Source organism: Pezoporus wallicus, unplaced genomic scaffold, assembly GCF_028554395.1.
Source record: "Pezoporus wallicus isolate ANWC-B61680 ecotype Strahan unplaced genomic scaffold, APGP_CSIRO_Pwel_v1 contig_5879, whole genome shotgun sequence".
Classification (NCBI taxonomy): Eukaryota; Metazoa; Chordata; class Aves; order Psittaciformes; family Psittacidae; genus Pezoporus; species Pezoporus wallicus.
In genome coordinates this window covers 137125-150407 of record NW_026637549.1, presented here as the reverse complement: position 1 = coordinate 150407, position 13283 = coordinate 137125, and the positions used below count along the sequence as shown (strand labels likewise).

Below are 13283 nucleotides of genomic sequence, written 5' to 3'. Positions count from 1 at the left end.
CACAGTCCCTGTGTCTGCCTTCCAAGATTTGGGTGGTGTGGTCAGAGCCTTTGCCAGTGAAAACCGAAGCAAAGAAGTCATTAAGAACCTCAGCCTTCTCCAAATCCTGTGTAGCCAGTTCTCCTGAGAGCTTCTGGAGAAGACACCTTAGGATGTCTTTCTCTGTAAATCTGTTGTGTTACTTAGTTGTATGCAGTGGGGCAAATCCAGGACTGTCTTTCTGTAGTCAGTCAATAATTTAGAAATCATTATACACTTGTTCTTTTTCAGTTAACTGTATGGATCAGTTTGGGGAAGCTTGGAGAAGAATAGTGCTTATGGATTAAATTCTTGTTGTTCCCAGCAGTTTAGTGCTGGGATTTATTTTGAGAATTTTGTGAATGGTTAATTAAATGTTACGAATTTTTCCTGACAATTTATCATGTGAAAAAAGATGCAAATTTTCCTCTGCATTGAGTCATAGTGAGCCCAGTTTCAGGTTTGCTTTCAGAAAAGCTAGAAAATGTTTAGTGGTTGATAGATTTTATTCTCTGCAAAGAATTAAAAAGTTAAAACTGTGCAGCCTTGCTTCTGACTTCTGTCCCTTCTCCAAGGTGGACGTATACCTAGCTGCTTCTAAAAATAGTAATAAAATTATCTTAATGCAGTTATTATAGTTTACATTAGCTGAAACTTGATTGTGTTTCAGAATGTTCACTTCTCTGGGCTTATATCAAAAGTTTTCATTACTGAATGAGGTTTTATTGCATAATAATATAGAAGATTATAAAGATTTATAAAGTCTTATTTTGTCAAGTTTATTCTCATAATGCAAAAGGAGCTCCTGTAAACTTGGTGAATCGGTGGTTTATCATATAAAGAGAGGAATCCGGTTACATATGATTAGTATAAAGCCATCTACCTTTCTGTGAACCTACAGGGAAGGCTTTTCATAACTTTTTTTTTTGAATCAAACCTAAAACAGCACAGATTGTTATTCTGTTCCCTTCCTCCCCAGAGATTTAGGTCAAATGATTTGAAAGTTCTTTCATGTTCCTCTGAATAACTATTGACTGCTTCAACTGTGTCCTTATATATTTCTGTTACGTTGAAAATTTTCCTGAGATCCTTAGACTTGTGATCATAATCTTCCTCTGCTCTGATAGTGTTTTGTGAAATTGACTGAATTAATTCATGTGCTGGGTTAATTGTAGTCAGTTTGGTACATCCTCTCACTCTTTCATCCCCTCACTTGGGAAACGTCATGGAAAATGCCTTCTGAAATGCTAAATCCTTCTTTCTCAGGTTCATTTGAATTCAGCTGGAGCTTCTGGAAGCCAAGCAACTGTCGAAAATTAAGCAATTAGCCTTCATGCTTAAGAAAACAACCCCCACCATTATGACTTATGTATTATTCTGATATGATTGATCTGAACTTTTTAATTAATGCTTGCAAATTCATTAACAGAAATACTTTCAAACCATACCAAAATTCATGGAAGCTTTCATCTGAGAAGTTCTGATACAATAATGAGATTTAAAAAGAAAGTGTTGTGGTTTACATAGCAGAGTGAGCTATGTAAACTGATACATGTTAGTATGGAAAATTACTGTCCTCTGCCGCCTTTTTTTTTGGTTCCTAAAACACTGTGTGTTTCCTAACTGGGGTTGGGGGAAAATGCTAGTAATTAGAGAAGGTATAGTTACATACTGAAGCATTTTCAAGTTCTAGAATGGTTCCATGAGGAAAAAAGAAGATACTGTATAATTACACAATACAGAAATGCTCATGATATTGTGTGTTGTTCTCTATTCTGTGAAAGTTATTTTAAATTAAGCTGAGCAAATGTTTTGCATCTGTCATGGTTTAACCCCTGCCAGCAGCTAAGTACCATGCAGGTGCTCGCTCAACCCCTGAGTGGGATGGGGAGGAGAATTTGAAAAAGGTAAAACCTCTGGTTTGAGATAAGAACAGTTTAATGGTAGAAAAAAAGTAAAATATAATAATAGAATAATAATAGTAGAATCATTTTAATAGGAAATAAAGCAAAAGAGAGGGGAATAAACCCCAAGAAGGAAAAGTGATGCACAATACAGTTGCTCAGCACATGCTAACCAATGCCCAGCCTGTACCCAAGCAGTGATTGGCCCCTCTCAGCCAACTCCCCCCAGTTTATATACTGAACACGATGTGCTGTGGTATAGAATATCCTTTTGGCTAGTTTAGGTCAGATGTCTTGGCTGTGCTCCCTCCTGGGTTCTTGTGCGCCTCCTCACTGGCAGAGCATGGGAAACTGAAAAGTCCCTGACTCTTAGGATAAGCATTACTTAGCAACAAGTAAAACATCAGTGTGTTATCAACATTGTTCTCATACTAAAGCCAAAGCATAGCGCTGTACCAACTACTAGGAAGAAAATTAACTCTATCCCTCTATCTAAAATTAACTCTATCCCCTCTATCAGAGATGAAACCAGGACAGTATCTTAAATGTTCTCTTCTAAATAAACTGTACTCTATACTAAAACCTCTGCTTGGTGGTAATACTCTCACACTTGGTCTTCTACTGTGGTCCTTACAGGATTTCTTTTAAGAAATTATTCTATTTTTCTGCACTTATGTAGTGGCTTATGTATATTACAATGACAGATGATAGACAAAACACTGAAAGTAATTTAAAGTGAGCCTTTTTTCTAAGAGCTTGTCCCTTTTTCATTGGAAAACTAGATGCCTGAGCTAAACTACTCTTAGATGTCCTGTAGTGTGTAGTCCTGTAGTCTAATCCAGTTCTGTTATTTACTGTATATACATTTACAAAAACGAATTTCCAGAGATTACTGCATTGCTTTAGAACTCAATTCTGATAGCTAACCTACACCAAGTATGTTAGGTCATTTTGAAAATGTTTTTCAGCTATGGAGTATTAGAATCACAGATTTTGTGGGTTTTTTGCATATAGGCAAGAACCTAATCACAGAGCTCTATGCACAGATCTCCTTTAGGCAGGACTTTTGTTGCACATTCTTTTGATGCAGTGTATGGTTTTGCCATACGCATTTTGAGCTACTATAAGCATTTCTCATGTCTGTTGAAGTCACTTACCAGCTCCTAACTAACTTTCAGCATATTTTGAAAGCTTTTGGATGTGCAAAATCTGAACTCTAGTTACACAAAGGTTGCTGCTTCCCTGGGGGAATACAGGTCACAGAGCATGTTAGAGCAGAGGATAAAGCTCTTTCAGTTTAAGAAATCTGACTGTAGAACAACCTTCTAGAACAACCACCCACTTTCTTTTTTTCCTTTGCTGAGCACCCTAATCAGTGTCAGTCAGGGTGTCAGATATAATAAATGGGCATGGCTTCCAAGTCATGTGTTACTTCAATCTGTTGTCTTTCCTGGCCAGAAAACATGAGGAAGTTTGGAACTCTTGTTTTGGAGACACTGGGGTAAATGATAATCTGACCATCTGTAGAAAATATTGAAAAGCTTGAACGACTTTGAGAAAGGGAATATTCAGGAATAAACAAACACATAATTTTAACCTTATTTACTAATCCAAGTCTCTATCCAGGCATAAGTCTGAGCCCATAAATGGAAAAAATGTAGCATTAGGCATTTAGTTATTGGTGGCAGCTTGTTGAACCAATGTCACTCAGGCAGCAGTTAAAAATCTAAGACAGCTGTTAAGGAATATTTTTAGCATTATACTCATAAAATCCACAGACATCGTAAATAAAAATCTCCTTTATGTAATTCAGAGATATTTTACATGTCCATCCATAAGCCATAACGTAAATGGAATTACAATTTGGCTTTCTGTTTTTCCTTTTAATTTGGTTATTCCTCTTTGTAGGTAATGTAGTGAAATAGCTAAGCATGTTTCATTAATGAACAATGTAATGAAGCAATTTCACATTGTTAAAGTCAGTTGTTGTAGTGATTAATCTGTTCCTTTTACAGATAACAAATACATTTATGTAGCGTGAACTAGTGACTGATTTAGTTGGATGCTGATACAAATTCTTTTGCCATTGTAGTTTCATAGTTTATAAACAGTTAATTAAATGTCAGTGACTTTACTATTGAGAGAAAACAAAGTTTGTAGCATGAGTGAAATGTTTGCCAAGGTAGAAGAGGGTGGCATAAGCTCTATGATGAGACAGAGATAGCCCGTGTCCAAGTTTTACACCTATCCTGAGCCTTGTGGAGGCAGGGTTTTTTGAAAATCTCTGCTATTTTTGTGTTCAGTAGGTAAGAGTTTTATTGGTTTCACTGAACTTTCTCAAATGAGGTGTTCTGGGTTAGAAGCGCAGCATTGATACCCTCTTGCCAAGTTTGCATTCCTAAAAATAATGACATGTACAAGATAAGTCAAATTTCGCAACCTGTGTTGTTGGTCCCTCAAAAGGACAGTGACACACATTTAAAACATTACCCTAGAGCAGTTAGGTCTTAGGCTTAATGGGAAACTCCTTATTTCATATAAACATAAAATTTCTACATGTCAGGAATATATTAAGAAACAAAAAAAAAAGAAAAAAAAAAAGGTAGGAGAGAAATCCCTGCTCCAGAGTGTTGAAAGCCACTGTAAAAATTACCTATTTCCAAGGTCAATGAGGTACTTTGAAAATTTAGTTTAAATTTTCTTTTTCTAGTATGATTTCAAGCTGATTTCTTGCTAGTCTTTCGCCTCCTAATACTGCATTCCCTTTGCTGAACCTAAGGGATTTGCCCTAAGTGCATCTGGATGATGCTCTTAGTCATGTGGTTTAGTTTTAGGTAGTCCTGCAAGGAGGAGAGAGTTGGACTTGATAATCCTTATGGGTCCCTTCCAACTTGGGATATTCTGTGATTCTATGATTTATTACTTAAAACAGATGATGCTGTCTCACCAGGAGAAAATATCGATGGAGTTGCATTAATCAGTTCTTACCTTGCTGGTAAAAACAAAACCAAATTAAACTAAATGACAGTTGTTTTCTATTGACAACTTTTTTTTTGTAATGTTGCATGTCTCAGCGTTCTCATTTGATTATTAGAACCTATTTAAGACAGGGTGATGAGTGTCTCTTTGATGAATGCCAGCAAAACCTAGGAAAAGACAGCAGGGAGGCCTTCAATTCCCTGAATTAGACATGCAGAAATCCCTTGATTGTTGTCTGCCCAATTACGGAAAAAGCTAAGACTTGCCAGGTACATCCCCATGAACTCTGTAGATGTCTTTGTTTCCAGTTTTATATGTGCTGTTAAGCTATATTCTATTTAAGAAATGAGAGAACATGAAACTTAAAAATATTTCTTTTTTTTTTTTTTTTTTACCCCCACCCTAGACGATTGATTTAGAGGGGTTTAAGCTGTTCATGAAGACTTTTCTAGAGGCAGAGTTACCAGATGATTTCATTGAGCATCTTTTTACATCATTTAGCAACAAAATCTCTCACTGCAGCCCGTTAATAAAAAACAAACCCCAACACCTTTCTGGAGGTAAGTAATGAAATCACATTAATATAAGAGCTGAAGGTTCCATCTCTATGCTATTTTACTTTTAATATCTATAAATATATGGAATCCTAAACAGTATATATTTTTGTTTGTTTTGATATTTGTGAAATTGGAGAAACTAACTCAATCGTGAACAAGAAATACTGTGAAAACAAAAATCAAGTGGTTTCGTCTTTTTAATTCAAAATTATGATGCAGCTGAGACCCCAAGTGGACGTTTTTTATCACATTAATGCTAATCAGACTGCTATGGTTACATGATCTTGTTGCCTACTCTGCTGTATAAACACTTCGAAATCTTTAGGTCTTCATGCAGGAGGCTCCTGCTGCTACTTTTATCTACAGTTTCTGTGTGCAGTTACTGCTGCTTCTGTTAATTGTATAGGTGTGATGCTGCTATTAATAATCTTACGGACTTATCAGCTACTGTTTTTTTCAGATGTCCTGTAAGTGTTAGCAGTATTTCTTTTCCCAATGTAAGAATCTTTGATTGCATTGCATGAGCATTTTTATAAATATGATTTTGTGTTTAGAGGGCTTAACATATTAAAATATATCTATGCAAAATAGTGTTAAAACCTGCCAAATTACTTTTAAAGAAAATTTGTGGAAGAAATTTAAGGTTGCCTTTGTAACTTTAAGTAGTTGGTTTAACACTTCAGTAATTTGGGAACTCTATCAAAATCCAGTACCTAAAAGGAGAAGCTAGACTAATTTGATGAAATAAATTCTGTATTTTGAACAGCTGAGTGCTTAGAGCAAGTTACCAAATGGTTTGATGGGTACTTAATTGCTTGAATTCTTTAGATGAAGATTAGGTGTCTTCAAATTGCAACTCATCCAAAAGCTGTGAATTTGGTACAGGTGATACTATCTGAAATGTTAGCTTTTCTTTCAGGTACTAAGGACTATATTTCCATAGATGTCTCAATGTACAATGCTAATTACAGGCTTTCAGATATCACCTATACCACCAGAATGGTCAGACCATTTTTTCTTTTCAGCACATGTCATCAACTGTGTTAAATAACGAGTTTCAGTTCTTTTTCTTTATTTAAGTTTACAGTACCTCTTATTTCCTCTTCTTAGCTTATATTGCCTGGCAAGATAAACCAACCAACCAACCAACCAACCATCCTTATATTACATCCAACCATCCTTATATTACATTACCATCTTCTGTTAGGTTATTATGTATACATATAATGGTCATTAAGTGCAGTTAGACTTAACAAAAAAAAAAATAATTCCTGCTAGCAAATTTTGCTTAGTACATCAAGTGCTCAACAAACTTTTTTCCTTTTTTTTTTTTTTTTTTTTTTATCCTTTCTAGTCAGAACTGCCACGGGCGCATCTACTTCCACAAATACCTGCTGTGTAGACAGTACATTCATTTCCTTGGGCTTTTGTTGTTAGTAATCTAGACTGGTTCCATGTGCAGAGGAGTAGGCTTAGTAGACTATGTTGTAATCAGTTTTGTGGAATATTCTTGCTCAAAACCTTCTGTTGCTAACTACAGCTCTGATAATGAATTAGTGATGGGTTTGGGCAAGTCATTTACACCAGTGATTCAATCCCTTGCCCTTAAAGATGCTTTGCAACAGAATCTCTAAGTTATGATTGTTACTATTGTTGCAGTTCAAACTGTATGCTAAATTTCTTACTCTAATGCTGCCTCCTAAATATTTTTTCTTCATTTACTTTTCCCAATTTGTAATTAATTTTCACCTTTTTTTGCTAGTAAGGGCTTAAGAAATAAAGTGAGACCAGATGAGTAGTTTTCCTTATGTATTTAAGGTAATACCAGAAGTTTTAAGCAAAGCATGTTTCAGAGGTACAGTTCAGTTCACCTCAGGCAGGAGTTATTTGTGCTTGAAAATATACCATTCATATTGAAGTTCAGTTGCATGATATTTAGACTAGATGTTATATCTTTACAATTTTTGGCATTTAAAGGGAAAAAAGTTTGCATTGGTACATTTTGAAGTGCAAATGAAAATTCCAGAAACCTTTCTTTTAGTATATCCAGTAATTTTTAAATGTTACAAATAGCAAAAAAAGTGACTGTATTGGGAAATAAATTTGCCGGAAACATTTGACATTGTTCTGGAAAACAGAAAGGTACATGAGGGCTAGAGAACATCATAAGGAAAAGCAGCAGGGTTCATAAATCTCTCTGGTATGTGTCTGTTTTTTACTTAGTATGTCTTGTACCACTCATGTATGTTTATAAATTGTGTTTTCAGTTAAGGTGTCTGAAGAGAGATGGAAACAGATGCCAGGTAAGCAGCAGCACTGTAAGTCAGTACATTGGAGCTACCCCTCTCCCCCCTCTGATTAAGAAGTAACCTGTACCTTGAAGCTTATAAGAAGCTAAAAGATAGCCTTAAATTTCATAATTTCTTTTCATTGGGGTTTCAGGACTGCACATTTTTGAGATGAGTTAGTGTGAGTTTTGTAACACTTTTTATTCTGTGCATAAGATTCACTATTTGTGTGCATTGTATGATTAAAGCTAGCATCTTAATTGATTAATATTTTATAATGTCTTAATTTTAAGAGCACTTAATCTATATGGAAGCTCATTTAATAGAACATTGCGATATTAAATCTTTTTATGAATTTAAATATTTTCTTTCAGTGTTTATTATCTGCCTGAAACCATTAAGTTGGATCAAAGTTATATTTTGTGCATGCCAATTTACTCCTATTTGTTGATTTTTATTTTTTTTTTTAAACATGGGTACCTCAGTAAATCTTCTAAAATGTCTTCAGACTGGAAATAAGTTTTTCAAGATAAAAATAGGGGGGGAGAGGGAAACACCAGAATTGTCTCCATTTGCTGCAGTAATCAACTTGTGCAATACAAACAGATGAAATTATTTATACATGTTGCGTGCAATGATGAATCTGTTCTGAATTAGTTACAGAAAATATTTATGAACAGTAAATCCTTTTGTAAAATTTCATCTTCAACCTCAGTAAAGTCAGTGAGAAATGTAACGAAATGTAACTGCTGTTTTCTCTGTGTTCTGCTGTCCTTCCTTTCTTCTTCTTTTTTTTTTTTTTTTTTTTTTTACACCTCTGTTTGTTGGTCTTACAGATTCCAGTAGTATCATCAGGACCAGTTATATTAACGTTCTCTTGAAACAAAAAGTTTGGCAATGTTGAAACTTGTATTCTGAGTGGTACACTGAAGCTGCTCTTGTTCACAGTGTTTGAACAATTATTATGACTATTCTGTGTTTATTTTAATGATTTCTGTGGCCAAGGCTTCCCATGTTTTGTATATGTGTTGCTCCGACAGGTCTGGCTGTGTTTTGGGGAAGACTATGCTCGTATTATCAGTTTTCTTTGACACTAAAGCATCCCCAATTAGTGTAGCTAGTCTTGGTCTGTGAATTAGATGAAGCCTCTACAATCACAAGGAAGAGCATGCAGCATTAGCCAGGGATTGTTTTAATACTTCAATTAGCATGTAATGTTGTAGAACAGAAATATTCACCATTTTTTTTTGTAGTCAAATAGCAGATCAGCAGATACAAAAAAATGGCTTTGCCATTCCCATAATTGATTTTTTTCCCCAGTAGTTTGCTTTATTCATATAATGTTTTGTAGCCTCACTATCATTTTAATTCTGCCTTTGCTAGATAAACTATGAACGTGAATAGTTTAAAACTTTGTATTTATATTTAAATTAAGTCATTTGAGATTCACATAAACTGAAGATGCAAGTATTTTCTGCTTATATCATATGTTAAGGGTAACAAAGCTTGTGGGTTATTTCCAGGTCTGAGGCTTAACAAAGGTACCTCTACTTCCCGACCTCCTACTCCTGCCAACTTAAATTTACCAGACATGATCCAGCTGAAAGATATTGTTTGCTATTTGTCACTTCTAGAAAGAGGAAGACCTGAAGACAAGCTTGAATGTATGTTCATTTTTTTTCCTTTTTTTTTTAAAGTTAATTCTATGTATTTATTTCAGTAAGTCATCAAAAATTCTGTTTCAGTTTCAGACTGAGTTTTGAGTTAGCTGTATTATAAAAATATGGTTCTAAGTGGCAATTCTTGCAGAAATTACCCTTTTTTCTTGCTAATGGTAGTAACTTGAGATTATTTTAATCACACTTCTAGCTAGCACATGCTAAGATGAGGAGTAAAAATAATACATTATTAGTTAAAATAATCCTCTGTATACTGCTGTCTGTTGATTAGTATTAAATCTGAGAAAAACAAATGAAATATGTTGAGGATACTTAGATATAGAAGTGGTGAATAATCTGTAGTAAACAATCTCTTTCAAACAGAGTTGTTAATATAAGCTGTATTAGTGAATAAAGAAAAGCCAAAAACGGTATAAGTCTGCATCACTGTTGGAAATATTTGACACTGAAAGTTAGAAATTACGTGATGTTTTTAATTAGGGGCCTGATTCATAAAGCCCAACACTTCTCCCTGTTCAAAAAAACCTGAAAGTTTGATCTGTGAACTGCAGGAAAAAAAGAAAAATCCTCGTGTGTTTCCCTGTCATGGAGTGTTAGAAGCCAATTTTCTGAATAGATGAACAGTTACCTAATAATATAGGCCTTCATGAGACTAAGTATACTTTGATATACATAGCTGGTCTGTCTGTAAAAGAAGTGTGGGATCAGTCTGTAACACTGCATGGAAAGTAAATAGTGTGATTGGAAATGCAGGGAGTAGGCTGCTTCTGCTGGAGAGAGGGATTCATTACCAGGTTAAATGACTGCATGTTGTTGGAAGTATCTTGATGCTTCATTACTTGTAGTTAGCTTACAATAACAATACCATACTGTTAAGATTACTGATATTATTGTCTCCGCAAAGATTATAAGGAGCCATCCTCAAATTTGATAATACTAGTTAGGTGTCGTATAATTAGAATATAAAGATGTATGTGCGAATGTGCATTCAGAACACAAGCGCAGGAAAACTAAGTTCCTAAACAAGACTAAATTTAACTTACAATATAATAACTGTTTCATGGTAACAAGTTAATGCAAACCTCATTAGATCTCTGAAGAGCTCTGCGCACAAACCATAGCATGAAATGGAGATCAGTTGCCTCCTCTAGTGTCAGAAATTGCTACGCCGAAGAAGAGAGCCAGGGGAGCAGGTGATGATTTTAGATGTTCCATGAACTTCCTGCAAAAGGAACTGCATAGGCAAAAGACTACGAATGATCTGTATGATTTAGGAATGAGAGAACATGATTTAATGGATGTATGGTACTCACGTGTGTAAGATATTCAAGATCCTTTTTATTTACTACATATAATTAAGATTCTATATGGGTTTATTTTCTACTTTCTCATGCAGAGTTGAAATATACCACGTTACCACTTTTTAGTGTCTAAGTATTGGTTTATAGTGTACCATTATTATGCAGAATTCCCCACTGACTAGTTGAATTGTTCTTATAAATTAATGATACAGTTTAACCCTTTGTCTGAAATAATTTTATAGCAGTAAGTCCTGTGGCTGTAAGGTAAATTATAAATTAGTAGTAGTGGAGAGAAAAAAACAAGGATGGCTTATTCTGGATTTGCCAAAATTAGTATTAATACTAATCTCCAATCAGGGTTTGAATTTTTCTTCTGTTGACAAAAAAAAGGAAACATTCTGGATCATAACTTAGTGGAAACTTGGTTCAGGACAAGTAGAATATGGAAATGATGCTTTCAAACAAAATTTGAGATAAACTGAAGGGTTTTTTAAGATAAATACACTAAGAGGGATTAGTGTTTAGGATCTGAATCTAGATGATTTTTGTATTTTCACAGATTTACAAATATTCCAGCAGATAAATTTATTCTCTAAACTATTAACTGTATTTCTAGAGGTCTTGATCAGTGCGAACCTCACCTGTTTGACATGCTCAGCATATCGATTATTCATAAACTAGATATGGCCTGAATATAAAGAATATCCCAAATTTCCCTAGCAGAGATGCATTGGAAGAATTTAAGTTGTCATTTTAAGGTCATATTGCAAATAGTTTAAGGTGTATCTATATTCTTAAGTACCTTCATGCTCTGTGGCTCAACCTGTATGCTTGATCCATAGAAGCCATTTTCTGCTCTTCATGTTTTTTTCACAGGTACCAAACTTTGCTTGCTGGTGTCCACAGTATGATTCTTGAACGTGTAAGAAAGACCCCTTGTAAATATGCAAGGTTCTTCCGAAGAGCCAAATGTCATGTTTTGTGGCTAAACTTACTTTCCTTTAATGACCCCAGTGGTAGAAGTTATTTTAGCTCACAGTCACATGAGGCTTTATCAGCACAATCTATTCCTCATTTTGAATGTTTTTTTTTTTTTTGAATCAGAATAACCGTGGACACCAGACACATATCTTGTGAAACTGTTTAGGAAATATCAGGAGGCAGGATGAAGGGCATTAGACATAAATGGTGTGGAGAAAGCATATGACCTCCACAGTTACCATAGCTTTACAGACATAATATGCTTACAAGTGCTGGAACTTCTCTCCGTTATTACAAACAGAAACTCCAAGAATGAGTTGTAGGTTTTTTTGCCTGTTTCTCTTACCGAAACTCCAGGTTATTCTGTTTCTGTTCTTCCCATACCGGCAGAAGCTTTGAGAATGCCACGCTGTTCTTTTGTATTTTTGTAGTAATACAAGTTCCAGTTACAGTCTTTTTACTATGCTGTGCAGCTCTTCGACACTCTCAGGCTTCTGTGGAGAGTGGCAAGCCTTACAGTTTCCAAAGTATATGTGCTGGTGAACATAGAAAGTACATTCAGCACTTGTTAGTACATGGATTTTTGAGAATGGATTCCCCAGTTTCTTCTCAAAAGAACATACTTTGAACTTTTGGAATTTCTGGGATGCCTCCTTTTCTGATACACAAGTTTAGAAGCCCGGAAGTTGCAGGCGAAAGTACAGCAATGCAGCAACTGATCTCATCTTGATAATTTTATTTTAATGTGTTTTTAATTATTTACAAAAGGTATGCAGTCTAGTAACAGAATTCTAGTGGCCAGTTAGCACTATCAGTTAAAGCGATGGGAACAGAAATAACAAAAGATTTACTTGGTCTCTCTAGTTTGCATCAGAACTTTTGTTCAGTTGTTTTTATCATTTAGTTGTTTTTTCTCTTAGAGTGCATAAATCAGGAAGAACATGAATATTTAGCAGGGCATGAATAGAAAAAAATGGAAAAAATATGCAAGAGATTGCATGCCACACCAGTAACATAGTTGGTGTTTTTTTTTTTCACCCGAGAGCACAGATTGAGCCTTTTCACTACCTAATATGTATGCAATTGGAGAGACTTTGTTTGCTACAAAGGTGAAGCAGCTATAATTATGCTAATGTCTGTTTCAGAATGTCTGATTAGAACTACTGATTCATGTTAAAGGAAAAAAACGTTGTAAGCATTGCTTTTCTGGTGTGGGTAAAGATCACGGAGATGCTAAAGCTTGCGTCATGATAACTGTAGAACATTCTTTCAACCAGTACATTACAATCACAGAGGAGGAGGGAGAGCTAAAGGATTTGAACTTTATCACCCATTCAGTGATTCATCCCTATGGAAACCAAATGCTTAATGGTATCTTTGCCAGATAATGTTAGCTGTCATGCCCTGAGCAGCTTTGGTAGAAGATGTACTAGCAGGGACAGTACCAGTATCTCTGGTGCCTTTTAGCATTAACTGCTTTTTTACACTGAAATGTTTCTGCTGTGTAATTCACAGGCAAGAAAGATATTTTTATAGGTTTTCTTATGCTATACCTAAAGAATAATGGACCTTTGTG

General features: G+C 35.1%; 1 protein-coding gene across 2 annotated transcripts in view; it reads left to right on the top strand.

Moving 5' to 3' along the window:
• DGKB (diacylglycerol kinase beta) overlaps positions 1 to 13283 on the top strand; it is a 206011-nt gene that overhangs the window by 74158 nt on the left and 118570 nt on the right. For both annotated transcript variants that reach the window (XM_057406184.1, XM_057406185.1), the window contains exons 5-7: positions 5308 to 5461; positions 7726 to 7761; positions 9270 to 9410. In XM_057406184.1, coding sequence (XP_057262167.1) covers positions 5308 to 5461; positions 7726 to 7761; positions 9270 to 9410 — 331 coding nt within the window. The remainder of the gene's footprint in view (positions 1 to 5307; positions 5462 to 7725; positions 7762 to 9269; positions 9411 to 13283) is intronic.